Source organism: Oncorhynchus masou, chromosome 18, assembly GCF_036934945.1.
Source record: "Oncorhynchus masou masou isolate Uvic2021 chromosome 18, UVic_Omas_1.1, whole genome shotgun sequence".
NCBI lineage: Eukaryota > Metazoa > Chordata > Actinopteri > Salmoniformes > Salmonidae > Oncorhynchus > Oncorhynchus masou.
The window spans coordinates 66,259,666-66,278,207 of NC_088229.1; the positions used below are offsets into that span (position 1 = coordinate 66,259,666).

Below are 18,542 nucleotides of genomic sequence, written 5' to 3' on the forward strand. Positions count from 1 at the left end.
ACCAGACTGATACCTATCAGGATTGATTGTGAGGATAACATCGAGGAGAGTAGCCTTTTCTGGGTGTTTGGAGTCATACCTTGTGGGACTGGTAATAATCTGAGATACATTTAGAGAGTCCCATGGCTTTAGGTCTTGGTCAGGTGGTTTAAGCATATCCCAGTTCAGGTCACCTAGCAGGACAGATTCAGATTTAGTGTAAGGGGCCAGGAGAGAGTTTAGGGCAGGTGGGGTACAGACCGGTGCTAATGGAGGACGATAGCACCCAGCAACAGTCAACAAAGAGCTATATGAAAGTTTAATGCTTAAAACCAGCAAATCAAATTGTTTGGGGACAGACTTCCAACAGATGCATATCTGTATTCTCAGGTAAGTGAATTCCATAGATTAGGGCTTAATGAATGCATTTCAATTGACTGATGTCCTTCTGTGAACTATAACTCAGCCAAACCGTTGAAATTGTTGCGTTTATATTTTTGTTCAGTGTATTATTATGTACACATCAAAGGACGACTAGAGGGCAACATTTTGCACCATATTTCTAGACCGTCCTCTAGTGATCAGATTCACAACCAGGTGACTAGGTTTAGTGTGCAGCACAGTAGCCACTTACCCATTAACACGCAACATCTGTGCAAGCGAATGCCATAAAACATGATCTTGAGCATGGAAGTAGCACACACACATACAAGTGCTACAGCACCAGGCTGGAGATAGCTTGTTTTGTCCTCAATTATATCAATTATGTTACAGACCATTGCTTTTACTGACCAGCGTGTCCACTCTACTATCCTGTAGCCTATCCTGGGTTATATTCGTACGTTTGGTTCTGGCCCACTGCCTCTATTGTGTGGTTATCCTAACCAAAAACGCCCTGCGGCTATGCAAAGCAGAGATCCCCTCTCTCCCCCCTCCCCTCCTGCTTTATCACACTTGATTCAGCTAAGCAACTGCTCCACAAGACCTTGATTTATTCAGGTGTGTTGTGTAGCGTTGGAGCCAGTCTGCACTCCAAGCTACAAGAGGGCAGCGTCCTCAAGAGGACCTGTGTATGCTTGGCCACAGGAGGTCGCTGTGAGCCCAGGGTGTGATTGGTGGCAGACATCCTCCAGTGTTTTTTTCCGACTGTCCCTGTGTGAGTTAATGGCTCCTCCTGCTAGATACGGAGCTGGTGGCGAGCAGTCCGAAAAACACTAACTACACCCGGGTAGATAGTTAACGCGCAGGGTGGTTTGAGAGAGAGGCTCACCGGGTTGTAGTCGAGGCCTGGTGTTAAAGTGTGAAGCGGATGGTCGAGGAAAGCGTTCTGTATTTTAACAACAGACTCTCCAAAAAATGAACTCCGTCAGAGCCACCAACCGGAGACCCAGGCGAGTCTCAAGGCCGCGCCCGGTGCAGCCCGACCGGAACGAGGGGGACCGAGGTGAGAGGGACCATCGCCAGAGCACTGTAGTCGTGTCAGGACGGCAAGGCTCCACAGTGACCCCAGCCTCAGCTACCTGGAACGAGAGTGTTATTTAGGCAAAGCCGAGGCTTGTACCTCTGTGGCACAGGCCGCGCTTTGTTTGGCTTGAGTGACTGTGGCTACCAGTGGGGCTGGGGGGGTAGCGTGAGTGCTTTCCCTGCTGCGTAGTTCGCTAACGCGTTGACTAGCTGACGTTAACTAGCCCATATAACTATGCAGCCATCCATAACGTCGACCAAGGCGAACCCACCGACTTTGGCAGATTGTGAATGTTCATGGGCATGGCAGTAACGTTACTAGCTAGCTATCATCGGCTTCTGACGAAATTAATGTGCGTTGTATTTTGAACTGACATTTTTGGGGTGTGCTGCCCATACTCCAGTAACTAGCGAGTTACCTTAGCTGGCTAACGACTAGCTATGAATGTCTACTTCAGCGATGAACGATCAACCGCAATTTAGACAAGTACATTTTCTCGTTAAGCAGTCAACCAGCTAGTTAACTGCGTGGCTCACACTCATCAGGCATTTAATTCAGCAAGCTAACTACCTAGTTAAGCTAACCAGTTATGTCTAGCTGAGCGCTAACGTTGGCTAGCTAGCTGTGTTTGTTTACCTGGCAGATTTACTAGCGAACAGTAGTACCTACGTAGTTGAGTTTTGACTCGTCGGTGCAGGTCTGGTCGGCCCGTTTACCCGCAGGTCAACTTTTCGGGGCTTATAGGGGCTGTGGCTTTGTTATCGCAGTGTGATGGTCAAGAGGCCGGTGGCCAGCTAGGGAAGGACATTGTGGGGCACAGTCGGGCCCTATTCTGGTAGTCAAACCGCAGGGACGCATCTGCAGTTATCAATCACCAACCATAATCTGTCACCCACACAGCCTTGTAATACAATAGCCTACCCCTGTCATATATTAAACACATCCATGACACCACCCAGGCTATGAATGACCTAAAGTCGTTTTAGAAGAGGCGGACTAGGATGACACTGATCAGCTGTCATTACTAATAAATGTGTGTTTAATCAGCCCTTTACTCCCTTACCAACTACAGTAGTGATTAGTCTGTGTGGGTGGATGGTGTTGTTTAAATGGCATCTGCCTGTTGGTGTTTGTCTGTTGAACTGTGCTGATGGAGAAGATGTATGTGTCTTTGCGCTGTGTTTACACAGGCAGCACAATTCTGATATTTTTCACATTTGTTTTGACCAATCAGATCAGCTATGGAAAAGATCTGACGTAATTGGTCAAAGGACCTATTAGTGGAAGAATCTGAGTTGGGTTGCCAGTGTAAACGCAGCCTATATGTGTCAGACTTTGTTCTGTGTCCTCTGTGTGTCCAGCAGATGAGGAGGCTCCAGCTGCAGCAGCGGAGGTGGCTGTGGAGGAGTCTGGGCCTGCAGCTGGGAACAGCCCCTACCAGCTCCGACGCAAGTCTCTACTGCCCAAGAGAACAGCCTCCAGTACTGCAGCGGCCTGCCCCAGCAAGACCGCTATGGAGGTCAGACCGAGAGAGAGCACCATTCTGTGTTTGTTCACGTCCCTTAATGGGTTTAAAAGGACTGGTTTGTGGTCCTGTATTTCTGATGGTGGAGCAGGGTGCTTGCACCTCCAGGGTTGCCGGTTTAATTCCCGGGGCCACCCATATGTAAAATGTATACATGCATGACAAAGTCGATTTGGATAAAAGTGTCTGCTGAATGGCATATATTATGTTACATTATTTTTGAAACAGTGTAAACTCCCACTGGCACCAGTGTACATTTCGGGAGAATGGTAGAGAACAGTATTGGTGTGTGTGTGTTAGTGTCTCAGTCATTGGGGGAGGTAGCTGTGTGTGTGTTACTGATATGTGTTCTGACACAGGGAGCGTCCACCTCGACGACAGAACCCTTCGGTCACCGAGCCAAACGAGCCAGGGTCTCTGGCAGAAGCCACGACCTGCCAGGTAAGAATGTGTGTCTCGGCGTACTAGTCAATGACGTGAGGTGTCTGCGTGGCTCTTTCTACAACTGTATGGATCATCTATTAATACTAATGGAATCTGTGTGTAGCGGCTCTAGCAGAGCAGTACCTGCAGCAGAAGCTTCCAGATGAGGTGGTTCTGAAGATCTTCTCATACCTCCTGGAGCAGGACCTCTGTCAGACTGCCTGTGTCTGCAAACGTTTCAGCCAGCTAGCCAACGACCCTATACTTTGGTACACAATCTTCAGTGGACTGTGACTCTATATACTTGCCCATTGTAGTTAACTGATATGTCACCCCCCCCCCCCCCCAAAAAAAAAAATCTGTCACTATCGATCGTTATTGGTCCACACTGACATGAAGGCTGTTGATTTGTGCATCCCTCTATGCCTGAAATTGACCTTTGCCTTTTCTGTTTGTGTCCAGGAAGCGTCTGTACATGGAGGTGTTTGAGTACGCCCGTCCCATGATGCACCCCGAGCCAGGCAAGTTCTACCAGGTCAGTCCTGAGGAACACGACCACCCCAACCCCTGGAAGGACAGCTTCCAACAACTGGTGCGTCGACTGTGTGTGTGTGTGTCAGTGTTTTCCATTAGTGCATGAATTTGGTTAATTAGCCGGTTACATAATCATTTTCAGCCTGCTACTTTTTCTACTTCATTTTAACTTGTCTCCTTTTCATTTTCAAGTTTAAATTTGCTAGTCTGTCGAGTCCGCTAGAATGAACGATATGCATTTTCTGGCGATCTAGGATAGGCTTCTGTCAGTCACAGAGGACGATGACCCATACCTCAGTGGCGATGACAGGGAAAGTCTGCTGTCTGTCCCAACTCCCGGTACAATTTGCGTGCGCTGTGTTTGTTTGCAGTCAAATTTCTATACACTGAGGAGGGAGAGAATTTGCTCGTCACATGTAATGTAAGTGGTAACGATGAGTTGAAATCCACCACTTAGTCTAACTATTATTTTCTGGCACATTGATTTAGTTTCTATTGCATGTTTCATATCGTCAGCCACGCGGAGTCGTGGTGGATAGTAGGCTATTTACTGTGCTGTGATTGACCATTGAACAGCAAATGTTGACTCGTTTATAAAAGGTGTCCGACTGACTAAGTAAAGCAGATCTATAACCCTTGCCTGTCATAAATCATGCAATGTGGTTATAGGTCCATGGTATTGCATCGGGACAAGTAAACCAAAGGATTTGCTAGGTTTCCTTTCCTATGATGACGGGGCTTGTCAGACAGTGGTGCTTAAGGGACTGACTCTTGTCCGTCCGTGTGGCCCTTCAGAATCGCATCGGTGAGAGAGACGTTCATTTGTCTCCCTAATTTGCATAGGCTACTGGTAGGCCCAGGGTTTTTGGCGATTATCTGGAGATAAATTCTGAAAACATTTGTGGGAAGATGGTGAATCATCACTGCAGGAACGATAGTTAGTGGGGAGCCTCGTTCTGGTCCAAATATGATCATTAGGGCCCTCGCGGAATCCAGGCATTAAAACGGCTTCAACAATATAAAAACATTTGACCTTAGGGGGGGTAATCAACAAAATGTCTTGAAAATGAGTTAATTTGCCCAAGTTTTTCATACGACGTGAACAGAATGCATCAGTGATTTTTATTTCCTGCAGCTTACTGAATAGGCAACGAGAATGCTCCTGTGTGTGTGGGGGGCCATTAGCAACGAGAATGCTCCTGTGTGTGTGGGGGGCCATTAGCAACGAGAATGCTCCTGTGTGTGTGGGGGGCCGTTAGCAACGAGAATGCTCCTGTGTGTGTGGGGGCCGTTAGCAACGAGAATGCTCCTGTGTGTGTGGGGGGCCGTTAGCAACGAGAATGCTCCTGTGTGTGTGGGGGGCCGTTAGCAACGAGAATGCTCCTGTGTGTGTGGGGGCCGTTAGCAACGAGAATGCTCCTGTGTGTGTGGGGGCCGTTAGCAACGAGAATGCTCCTGTGTGTGTGGGGGCCGTTAGCAACGAGAATGCTCCTGTGTGTGTGGGGGCCGTTAACAACGAGAATGCTCCTGTGTGTGTGGGGGCCGTTAGCAACGAGAATGCTCCTGTGTGTGTGGGGGGCCGTTAGCAACGAGAATGCTCCTGTGTGTGTGGGGGCCGTTAGCAACGAGAATGCTCCTGTGTGTGTGGGGGGCCGTTAGCAATGATGCTAATGAAAACAGTCTTCTGGTAGATGGAAAGGCTTTCCCATAAACCTTCTCAGGACATTAAGGTTTGTCTGGGGGAAAGTAAAAAAAGAAATGGTGGACAACCAGAATATAGATTTAAGTTCATTCAAGTAATAAAAATCACTCTTAAACAATTACCCTGATCAGTGTAGGACCAGGCAGTGCACAGCAGGGCAATGCATATTTGACATTCTGAGTAAATATGTCATATTTACACAAAGCAAGATAACAATGTAAACAGACCTAAGAGTCTTACAGCAGCGCCAAATATCCGGTCAGAAAATGTTTAGTTTTTTCTCTTTCGAATGTAGGGCGATCTGGGCCGATAGCCGAAGCCTATTTTTCTAGAGGACACTGCAGTGTCTTATTGTTATAGACGACCACGTGTTCTATTTTCTCTCCATTTTGATATGATTATGACTTGTCCAATTGAGCCTCTCGTTCAGTTTAATGCGTGCTACGTTTCTCCTGCCGTGCTGCTCCGTGAACAAACATTACATTAATCTAACGGAATGGCTAAAAAAAGTGAATGTCAAGCCCTGCTTCTCAATGAAATGTTAACAAGTAGTCCAAGCTTACCTGGCAGAATGATATGATTATTTTCATCGAGTCAGTGGGTATTTGTCAGTGGTGTAAAGTACTTGTGTAAAAATACTTAAAAGTATTAGTCGTTTTTGGGGGTGTATTTACTGAACTAATTTATATTTTTTACAACTTTTACTTCACTATATTCCGATAGAAATAATGTACTTTTTACTACATACATTTTCCCTGACAACCAAAAGTACTTGTTACATTTTGAAGGCTTGCAGGACAGGAGAATGGTGAAATTCACACACCTATCAAGAGAACACGTGGTCATCCCTACTGCCTATAGTCTGGCAAACTCACTAAACACAAATGCAACTTTTGTAAATAGTGTTGGAGTGTTCCCCCTCGCTAGCCGTACATTTTTAAAACAAGAAAATGGTGCCGTCCGATTTGCTTAATATAAGCCATTCTAAATTAGTTCAATTTTAACTTCTACTTTTGATACTTAAGTATATTTAAAACCAAATACTTTTAATCAAGTAGTATTTTGCTGGGTGACTTTTACTTGAGTAACTTTCTATTAAGGTATATCTACTTTTACTCCAGTATGATAATTGGGTACTGTTTCACCACTGGTATTTGTTTTGCCAACTCTACCATTGTATGTGCGCTACGAAAACAAGCTAACAGCCTATTGCTAGGTGCTCACTGGAATTAAAGGGTAACTACATCCCAAAGTTAAAATGTCTTACGACTTTTCACTGTCCTCAAAAGTGGTCTCCTGCTATGGTTTAAGCATTGTTGTGGACTTAGAATATTCAATTTGGTTGTTTATCTATTTAAAAACAAAAACAAAACGTGATTTTTGAATGCAAAAACCTGAAAAAAAGAATGTGGGCTATATACTGTACATGTTTTGGTTTTAATAAAATACAGAATTTGAAGAAAAGACATCATTGTGACAATTCATATCTTGTCGTGAAACTGTTAAATATGACTAATCAAGAGAAGACAGGTTAAATGTTAACATTAAAAAAGTTGAATGTTAACAGTGCGGTTAAATGTTAACATTAAAAAAGTTGAATGTTAGCAGTGCGGTTAAATGTTAACATTAAAAAAGTTGAGTGTTAGCAGTGCGGTTAAATGTTAACATTAAAAAAGGTTATGTTCTCTTTCTTAGAAAATAGTCCTGTTCATATAGGCCTGGAACTAGACAAAATCCAAAACAACTAACATATTTTTAAAAGTAATTTTAAAGTCATGTCTTTCCTAAAAAATACCACAACACATTTTTCCAATCTGGGAGGTAAATTCTCTAAAGTATTAAGTCATTTGGCTATGTATTTTAAATGGAATCAATACATTAGAATGTACCAGAGGCCACCAAAATAGAGCTGCTTTTGGAGAAAATAATCTGACAGGCCCAGGGGTGCCTGGTTGGCTACATTTTCTATTTGGCTGGCTACTCTATGTATTAGACTGGTGTGTGCGTGGTTAGACAAACATTGTGTTGATGTTATTTTAACATTGTTGTAAAATTGTGTTGCAGTATAAAGGAGCCCATGTGAAGCCAGGCTTTGCTGAACATTTCTACAGCAACCCTGGGAGGTTCAAAGGCAGGGAGAATATGCTGGTAAGAGACACATAATTACACTCATGGTCTACTGAAAGCACATTTTTCAATATGGCTGCGAGTCAGCTCCATTCTAGCTTGATTTGATGTAACTGTCTGTCTCCAGTACTATGACACCATAGAAGATGCGTTAGGAGGGGTGCAGGAGAGTCATTTTGATGGGCTGATCTTTGTCCACTCTGGGATCTACACTGACGAGTGGATCTACATAGAGTCCCCTATCACCATGATTGGAGCAGGTACTGTGTGTGGTCTGTCTGTATGTCTCTTGCTCTTTCTGCCTCTGTGTGTATTATCTAGTGGTAGAAATTGCCTTTTTGTGTGTGTAGCTCCTGGTAAGGTGTCTGATAAAGTGGTTATTGAGAACACCAGAGACTCGACGTTTGTCTTCATGGAGGGATCGGAGGACGCCTACGTAGGATACATGACTATTAGGGTACGCTGCGAACACCGATCCAACTCTCTCTCTCACACACACACACACTCTCCCCACATCTCCCCTCTAACCTGTTGTTTCATCTTCAGTTTAACCCAGATGATAAGTCGGCTCAGCACCACAACGCCCACCACTGTCTGGAGATCACTGTCAACTGTTCTCCCAACATAGACCACTGTATCATCAGATCTACCTGCACAGGTAATGTGCACACAGTCCGCAGTAGGGCTTGTATGTTTTGCCTGTGTTTTGCCTGTTTAGTTTGTCTCCAGTGGGGGATGTTGGGTAATGTAGTTTCTCTACTCCAGTGGGCTCGGCTGTGTGTGTGAGCGGCCAGGGGGCATGTCCTACCATCAAACACTGCAACATCAGCGACTGTGAGAACGTTGGACTTTACATCACCGACCATGCACAGGTAAACAAACACATCACCGACCATACACACCTCTAACCCCTCTTAAAAAACCTCTCTGACTATGTATTCCTGCACGGTATCTATGAGGATAATGTATTGCATGGTATCTATGGGGATACGTAAGGGATAAACGCCTACGTTCTGTTCATTACCTTGGAAATATTGGACGAGGGGGAGCCGAGTCCGTTTACCACGGTAATGTATGGAGGAGCAGAGGCGTATACCACAGTTGCCAAGGAAAACAATCTTAAAGCACACATTTACTGGTAGAAATTAAATGTATTTGTTGATATTTAAATGTTTAAGTGAATTCATACTATCACATCTTCTGGTTGCTAGAGATGTGATCTAGTCTTTCATTCGATTAGTTCGCTCCCCAGTCGTTGGTTCTTTATGTTCCGTTGCCATGCTCGCTGGCAACGTTCTTATCCCTTGCTTGCTAGCTAGCCAACTAGCTACGGCTAACACAGTCATGGCCTCTGCAGCCAGAATAACAGCAAAGTAGCTGCATTTGCATTTGTTTAAACTGTTTTCAATTGACATTCCTTTGCCTACATCCATAACAATGAGCTGATGCCCGTTTTTGCTTGGCAGAGCAGAAGTGTGCCTTCTCGTCAGGACACTCGTCAACACTGTTCATTACGAGGAGATAGCATTGCATATCAAACACTAGGCTAGAAGTTAGCTAAATAGCTTGTTGCTAGCAAACCTGCCAACATGGCAACTGAATTTTAAGTCCCTCTTTGCCATGCAAATTAACTGAATCCCCCTAAAAACATTTCCACTGCATTTCAGCCCTGCCACAAAAGGACCAGCTGACATCATGTCTGATTCTTTCATTAACACGGATGTGAGTCTTGACGAGGACAAGGCTGGAGATCACTCTGTGCCGATTGAGTTCGAATAACAGACTGGAAGCTTCAAAAGGAGGGTGGTGCTTGGAATCATTGTTCTTCCTCTGTCAACCATGGTTACCTGCAAGGAAACACGTGCCGTCATCATTGCTTTGCACAAAAAGGGCTTCACAGGCAAGGATATTGCTGCCAGTAAGATAGCATCTAAAACAACCATTTATAAGATCATCCATAACTTTAAGGAGAGAGGTTCAATTGTTGTGAAGAAGGCATCAGGGCGCCCAAGAAAGTCCAGCAAGCGCCAAGACGTCTCCTAAAGTTGATTCAGCTGTGGGATCAGGGCACCACCAGTACAGAGCTTGCTGAGGAAGGGCAGCAGGCAGGTGTGAGTGCATCTGCACGCACAGTGAGGTGAAGACTTTTGGAGGATGGCCTGCTGTCAAGAAGGGCAGCAAAGAAGACACTTCTCTCCAGGAAAAACAACAGGGACCGACTGATATTCTGCAAAAGGTACAGGGATTGGACTGCTGAGGACTGGGGTAAAGTCATTTTCTCTGATGAATCCCCTTTCCGATTGTTTGGGGCATCCAGAAAAAAGCTTGTCCGCAGAAGACAAGGTGAGCGCTACAATCAGTCCTGTGTCATGCCAACAGTAAAGCATCCTGAGACCATTCATGTGTGGGGTTGCTCTTCAGCCAAGGGAGTGGGCTCACTCAAAATTTTGCCTAAGAACACAGCCATGAATAAAGAATGGCACCAACACATCCTCTGAGAGCAACTTCTCCCAACCATCCAGGAACCGTTTGGTGACAAGCAATGCCTTTTCCAGCATGATGGAGCCCCTTGCCATCAGAAAAACGTGATAATCTAAGTGGCTCGGGGAACAAAACATCGATATTTTGGGTCAATGGCCGGGAAACTCCCCAGACCTTAATCCCATTGAGAATTTGTGGTCAATCCCCAAGAGGCAGGTGGACAAACAAAAACCCACAAACTCCAAGCATTGGTTATGCAAGAATGGGCTGCCATCAGTCAGGATGTGGCCCAGAAGATAATTGACAGCATGCCAGGGTGGATTGCAGAGGTTTTGAAGAAGGGTCAACACTGCAAATATTGACTCTTTGCATCAACTTCATGTAATTGTTAATAAAAGCCATATGAAATGCTTGTAATTATACTTCAGTATTCCATAGTAGCATCTGACAAAAATATCTAAAGACACTGAAGCAGCAAACTTTGCGGAAATTAATATTTGTGTCAGTCTCCAAACGATTGGCCACGACTGTAGGAGCATATTGCATCATGATTGCAAGGTGTCCCGATGTATTTCCCAACTGTCCCGTTTTCTGGTTTTAATGCCCTCCTGGCCAATCAGAAACAAGTATTCAACAATGCTGTGGTACAATGATGTGACAATATATTGCAGGGTATCTATGAGGATAATGGTGTCATAATATATTGTGGGGTATCTATGAGGATAATGGTGTCAATGTGTTGCAGGGTATCTATGAGGATAATGAGATCAGTAATAATGCATTGGCGGGAATCTGGGTAAAAAACCACGGCAACCCCATCATCAGACGAAACCACATCCACCACGGCCGAGATGTAGGAGTCTTCACCTTCGACCATGGCATGGTAACTCACTGACCTATAACCTCTCACCCACCATTTCTCAGGTTTTTACATTGGTGCTGTACATTGCAATGCTGACAGTATCTCTCTCTCTCTCCCCTCAGGGTTATTTTGAGAGTTGTAACATCCACAGGAATCGTATAGCAGGCTTTGAGGTGAAGGCGTATGCTAACCCTACAGTGGTTCGCTGTGAGATCCACCATGGCCAGACAGGGGGCATCTATGTGCATGAGAAAGGACGAGGACAGTTTATAGAAAACAAGATCTACGCCAACAACTTCGCTGGAGTTTGGATCACTTCCAACAGCGACCCTACGATACGGTACACACACACCCCTACAATACTATTACACACACACCCCTACGATACGGTACACACACACCCCTACAATACTGTTACACACACACCCCTACAATACTGTTACACATACACGCGCATAGTAACCCTACGATACGGTACACACACACCCCTACAATACTGTACACACACACCCCTACAATACTGTTACACACGCAGTTGCACTACGATACGGTACACACACACCCCTACAATACTATTACACACGCATAGTAACCCTACGATACGGTACACACACACCCCTACAATACTATTACACATACACACGCATAGTTGCACTACGATGCAGGAAAAACACACACATAAAACTACTTATGAAATTATAGACACTAACCCCTCTCTCAGTATTATGGGCTGTTTGTTGACGTTCTGTCCGTCTCTAGGGGTAATGCAATCTTTAATGGTAACCAAGGGGGCGTGTACATATTTGGCGATGGGCGTGGCCTGATCGAGGGGAACGATATCCATGGCAACGCTCTGGCAGGAATCCAAATCAGAACCAACAGCTGCCCAATTGTACGCCATAACAAGATCCACGACGGACAGCACGGCGGCATCTACGTGGTAAACAAACACACAACTCTTCAAATTATATTTCTCATATAGATCCTTGGACTTGTGCGTCTCAGGAGATGTTGCTAAGTGTGTGTGTGTGTGTGTGTGTGTGTGTGTGTGTGTGTGTGTGTGTGTTCAGCATGAGAAGGGCCAGGGTGTGATCGAGGAGAACGAGGTGTACAGCAACACGCTGGCAGGAGTCTGGGTGACAACCGGCAGCACACCTGTCCTCCGCAGAAACCGCATCCACAGCGGCAAACAGGTAACACACAGCCCACACTCATTCTCTCACCGTTCTCGTTGGAAGAACAAATACATCAGGGATATTCTTGTATCCTGTGAGAATTGGAGGCCTGTCTCATTAGGTTCTGAACTCTAGATTGTTTTATAAGTCCAACCTAACGCCCTTCATCCCTCTCAGGTTGGCGTGTATTTCTATGACAACGGCCATGGGGTGTTGGAGGACAACGACATCTACAATCACATGTACTCCGGCGTTCAAATACGGTACGTCCTGCCTCCTCACGCGCCAGTCCAACGCAGGACGCGCGGTGCGCACGGTAACTTTTGACTAATGTTAGATAGCGATTTTACTAACACTGTTGGTTGTCTATAGGACGGGCAGCAACCCCAAGATCCGACGCAACAAGATCTGGGGAGGACAGAACGGAGGCATCCTGGTCTACAACTCCGGTCTGGGTTTCATCGAGGACAATGAGATCTTCGACAACGCCATGGCGGGCGTGTGGATTAAGACGGACAGCAACCCCACGCTGCGGCGAAACAAGATCCACGACGGGAGAGACGGGGGCATCTGTATCTTCAACGGCGGGAGAGGTCTCCTAGAGGAGAATGATATCTTCAGGAACGCCCAGGCAGGGGTCCTCATCAGCACCAACAGCCACCCGGTGCTCCGCAAGAACCGCATCTTTGACGGTTTTGCTGCAGGTGAGCTGCCCATGTGTCAACATGTTACATCAACTTTACTGTCCTGACTGGTCAATGCTGTAACCTACTCGCCGTCCGTCACCTGTGTTGAGGATGTCATTTCCTGTCTCAGGTATCGAGATAACCAACCACGCCACTGCAACTCTGGAGGGAAACCAGATCTTCAACAACCGTTTCGGAGGCCTGTTCCTCGCCTCGGGGGTGAACGTCACCATGAAAGGTAGCTAGCGCTAACAGGGTAGGGTAATATAGCGCTAACAGGCCAGACCAGTGGTAGTCAGTGTATTTCTGAAGTAGCCACTTGTGAAACAACCTCGCTGGGTGAGCCACCCTAGGCTACCCGTCAGAGAAAGGGGGTTGGGGGGGGGGGGAGAGAATTCAAATAAATTCACACATGATATTTATAGATACTAATTAACATGGACAAACAAGCTATTTCATTCTCCATTGTAGGACACTTGGCAATTAGAAGCAAATGTTACTAAATAATTTGATGAATCTTTTGAACGTGGCCTTATTGCCATTTTCTCAAAAGTTATAGCTCAAAGATATTTGTTAGATTTCAGTCTGAAGGAAGTATATGGTTTTAACCGGTTCATTTCCCCCAGTCATTCTGTGCAGATTCATCACTCTCCCTTCTAACGAGTCCTACACAGCTTGTGTTCGTCGTAGATGGAAACAGAAGACACGTATGTGTTCCTGAGAGTCTCTGCTTTCAGGAATGGGGTCATACTCTGTTCAACAGCTATAGTCAAATTCCTAGGAATATTATCTGTGTTTGTCCCAGCTGCTAATAGTGGATACTAGAGGTTACTGGCGTAACCATGGTTTGATGTACTAATGAAGCAGCACATTCAGCTGACTGAATAATAACTTGCACAACACATTCATTCAGATTGTTGCAGAGAGACGCCAATAGGGTTGCCGTGAGACGCGCAGTGACTATGGCTGGCTTAGACTGTATCGAATAAGGTTCTTGGTCACTGCACTCTCTGGTTATGTGATCTTTTGGGAATGTCTATCAAGTGGACAGGCTCTCATCCTCTGCTCCGCCTCTCTTCCAGATAATAAGATAATGAATAACCAGGACGCCATAGAGAAAGCTGTGAGCAGAGGACAATGTCTCTACAAGATCTCCAGCTACACCTCCTACCCCATGCATGACTTCTACAGGTACACACACCAGCCCATGCACGACTCCTACCAGTACACACACCAGCCCATGCACGACTCCTACCGGTACACACACCAGCCCATGCACGACTCCTACCGGTACACACACCAGCCCATGCACGACTCCTACAGGTACACACACCAGCCCATGCACGACTCCTACAGGTACACACACCAGCCCATGCACGACTCCTACAGGTACACACACCAGCCCATGCACGACTCCTACCGGTACACACACCAGCCCATGCACGACTCCTACCAGTACACACACCAGCCCATGCACGACTCCTACCAGTACACACACCAGCCCATGCACGACTCCTACCGGTACACACACCAGCCCATGCACGACTCCTACCGGTACACACACCAGCCCATGCACGACTCCTACCGGTACACACACCAGCCCATGCACGACTCCTACCGGTACACACACCAGCCCATGCACGACTCCTACCGGTACACACACCAGCCCATGCACGACTCCTACCGGTACACACACCAGCCCATGCACGACTCCTACCGGTACACACACCAGCCCATGCACGACTCCTACCGGTACACACACCAGCCCATGCACGACTCCTACCGGTACACACACCAGCCCATGCACGACTCCTACCGGTACACACACCAGCCCATGCACGACTCCTACCGGTACACACACCAGCCCATGCACGACTCCTACCGGTACACACACCAGCCCATGCACGACTCCTACCGGTACACACACCAGCCCATGCACGACTCCTACCGGTACACACACCAGCCCATGCACGACTCCTACCGGTACACACACCAGCCCATGCACGACTCCACCGGTACACACACCAGCCCATGCACGACTCCTACCGGTACACACACCAGCCCATGCACGACTCCTACCGGTACACACACCAGCCCATGCACGACTCCTACCGGTACACACACCAGCCCATGCACGACTCCTACCGGTACACACACCAGCCCATGCACGACTCCTACCGGTACACACACCAGCCCATGCACGACTCCTACCGGTACACACACCAGCCCATGCACGACTCCTACCGGTACACACACCAGCCCATGCACGACTCCTACCGGTACACACACCAGCCCATGCACGACTCCTACCGGTACACACACCAGCCCATGCACGACTCCTACCGGTACACACACCAGCCCATGCACGACTCCTACCGGTACACACACCAGCCCATGCACGACTCCTACCGGTACACACACCAGCCCATGCACGACTCCTACCGGTACACACACCAGCCCATGCACGACTCCTACCGGTACCACACCAGGACTCCTACCGGTACACACACCAGCCCATGCACGACTCCTACCGGTACACACACCAGCCCATGCACGACTCCTACCGGTACACACACCAGCCCATGCACGACTCCTACCGGTACACACACCAGCCCATGCACGACTCCTACCGGTACACACACCAGCCCATGCACGACTCCTACCGGTACACACACCAGCCCATGCACGACTCCTACCGGTACACACACCAGCCCATGCACGACTCCTACCAGCCCATGCACGACTCCACACACCAGCCCATGCACGACTCCTACCGGTACACACACCAGCCCATGCACGACTCCTACCGGTACACACACCAGCCCATGCACGACTCCTACCGGTACACACACCAGCCCATGCACGACTCCTACCGGTACACACACCAGCCCATGCACGACTCCTACCGGTACACACACGAGCCCATGCACGACTCCTACCGGTACACACACCAGCCCATGCACGACTCCTACCGGTACACACACCAGCCCATGCACGACTCCTACCGGTACACACACCAGCCCATGCACGACTCCTACAGGTACACACACCAGACCATGCACGACTCCTACCGGTACACACACCAGACTTCTACAAGTTCACACACCAGCCCATGCACGACTCCTACAAGTACACAGCAGTTACTCCACTGATGTTTTCTTTGAAATGTGTGTGTCCAGGTGTCACACCTGCAATACGACAGACCGGAACGCCATCTGTGTGAACTGCATCAAGAAGTGTCACCAAGGACACGACGTGGAGTTTATACGGCACGATAGGTGAGTAGCCCACACCAACCGTTTACTACCAACTAGATGGTCCCACTTGTGGCGTTTTGTTTCAGAAGAATTGAAGGACTGTCAGAACTAGTTTTCGACGAGAATCTTTTTAGATTTATGTTTTCATTATGTTTTGGATTTTTCTTTCTCTCACGCCCTGTCCTGTAATCCATGCCCCCCCCCCCCAATCTCTCTCTCTCTAGGTTTTTCTGTGACTGTGGAGCGGGAACTCTGTCCAACCCCTGTACACTGGCTGGAGAACCCACACACGACACGGACACACTTTACGACTCAGCCCCGCCCATAGAGTCCAACACGCTGCAACACAACTGAACACACATCACATGTACACACACACACACACTACATAAACACACCTCCTATAATCTACATACACACACTACATTACACACATTCATAACACACTCATATATATATATATATATATATATGCGCGCACACACCGACATATACACCACCACACACACGCTGGCCATAGGGAGCCAGAGAGACTGAACACGGTGTTTTCAGCATGGACTGGCATTGAGGAACCCTGAGATTCAGAGAGAGACCGAGACAGTGATGCACTTGGGAGTCTCTTCTAAAGGGAACTATGAAGCTGGTCTGAATTTGACTGGTCTGGTCTGGATTAGCCTCTGGTGTACTGTGTTGAGAAACTGACTCGTACTGAACGGCCACATGAGATTCTCACCATTGCATCTCTGGACGCCAAATGGCCAGGTAGAGGATGGAGGGTGAGTGTGGAGAGGGTAGGGAAGTGGCTACTCGGATAATGTCGGAGTGGTCAATGAGACTTCCTTTGCCTGTGACCCCTCACCTCTCAGTGACTCTCCAGGATCCTGGGAATTGAACTTCCTCCCAAGACAGGAAGAAAGGAGATTTAGCCCCACCCACTGAGAAAGCGCTTCCTGTTCAGAGGCATCTGTTACGAGGCAGTGGATGTCTGATATATACATATGTACTGCTAACGGAAGAGAGGGACTTTGATCAAGCACCTCTGCTTTTATAATGTGTTATTCTGATCAACAGATATTATTTTAATGCTTTCTCATGTAGTTTTGTATTTACAAGCAAAAAATCTTACTGTATTTGAATGTCTTTTTATTATTATATATTATAATTATAAATGTTTGTCGTGTTGACCCCAGGCTTGCTGCAGTAGCTGTTAATGTCCCAGTGGATTTGTTCTTTCTGTGAAAGAGAATCACGTTTAACACTAGAGACTCTCTCCAGGCTAGTAGATGTAGGACTGGTGGAAGATTGTGTGTGTGTTTGTTGAAGTGTGCATGTGTATGGGTGTGTTCATATGCAGTCCATGTTTCTGGAGAGAGTCAGATACGGGCGTCAGGCCTTTTTCAAACTGGGACAGAGGAGTCGTTCTGCAGTGCACTCATATTCTCTCCCCTTCTTGTTCCCTCCTCCCTCCCTCCTTCCCCGCTCTCTTCCTTACCCTGATCTCTCCCTCTACTATTCTCTCCCCCCTTCCTTTTTCTGTCTTTGTATTCTGGTGACTGTGGCTCCTCATACAGCCTGGATCGTATGCATGTGTACCATAACATCAAGGTCGTGTGCCCCTGCTCAGACGCTGCGTGCCACGTCGTCGACTGTGCCGTCGGGAACCAGATTGCTATTACATATGTGGTTAATTTGATGCGTAAAATACCTTCCCAGGCATAAGATCTGGCACGCATCAATAACGTCTGACCAGGGGGACACAACCCTAGACTTAATATATTGTGAAGTATTAATACAACCATTATGTAGATGCTAGTATGAATTCAAAAAGGGTTTCATTTCCTAGGAAGAAAAAAAAGAAGACGGGAAACTGGTCGTTTGTAAGAAAATAAAACTTTATTAGATCAGCGGTGTGTCTGCTTTTTACGATTGATTTAATTCCGTCCTACCCATTTACAACGAGCCTGTGCTCCTCCCACCAGCCTCCCTTGCAATACAACATTTGGTAACAAACAAGCTAACTAAAATCCAATCAAAGCTCAAGTAAAGTTGTGTGCGAATATTGCACCGACAACGGTTTCCTGACCAGACCAGTGTGTCACTACTCTCTCGCGCCAGCCAGGCTCAAATGTTCTCACACTCAGGTTTGGTCATGAATTATGCACGTGTCAAATCACACTAACGTTATTTATAACTTGAACTTCGTGTGAAAACGAAAGATTTATTGTTTATGATTTACTCAACTTTTATTCGTGTGTATAAAGGAGACTGTTCGTCAATTGTTTCTTCCAATTTGAACTGCCATGTAATATGCTGTAAAGATGCTTAG

At 46.9% G+C, this 18,542-nt stretch overlaps 1 protein-coding gene across 3 annotated transcripts; it reads left to right on the plus strand.

The window, feature by feature from the left end:
- Nucleotides 1-1,112: 1,112 nt before the first annotated feature.
- LOC135505150 (F-box only protein 11-like) lies at nt 1,113-18,120 on the plus strand. Of its 3 annotated transcripts, none has more exons than XM_064924277.1 (20): nt 1,113-1,423; nt 2,806-2,963; nt 3,329-3,410; nt 3,517-3,661; nt 3,855-3,984; nt 7,693-7,776; nt 7,883-8,015; nt 8,106-8,212; nt 8,302-8,413; nt 8,521-8,627; nt 10,982-11,119; nt 11,221-11,438; nt 11,858-12,038; nt 12,169-12,291; nt 12,451-12,536; nt 12,646-12,977; nt 13,090-13,197; nt 14,042-14,150; nt 16,139-16,237; nt 16,441-18,120. In XM_064924277.1, exons 1-20 carry the CDS (start codon nt 1,336-1,338, stop codon nt 16,568-16,570), a joined length of 2,670 nt encoding a protein of 889 aa, XP_064780349.1. In that variant the 5' UTR covers nt 1,113-1,335; the 3' UTR covers nt 16,571-18,120. The 3 variants fall into 3 exon arrangements, with proteins under 3 accessions (XP_064780349.1, XP_064780350.1, XP_064780351.1); XM_064924278.1 differs by having other exon boundaries at nt 2,809-2,963; XM_064924279.1 differs by lacking the exons at nt 16,139-16,237; nt 16,441-18,120 and having other exon boundaries at nt 13,586-14,054.
- Nucleotides 18,121-18,542: the final 422 nt, after the last annotated feature.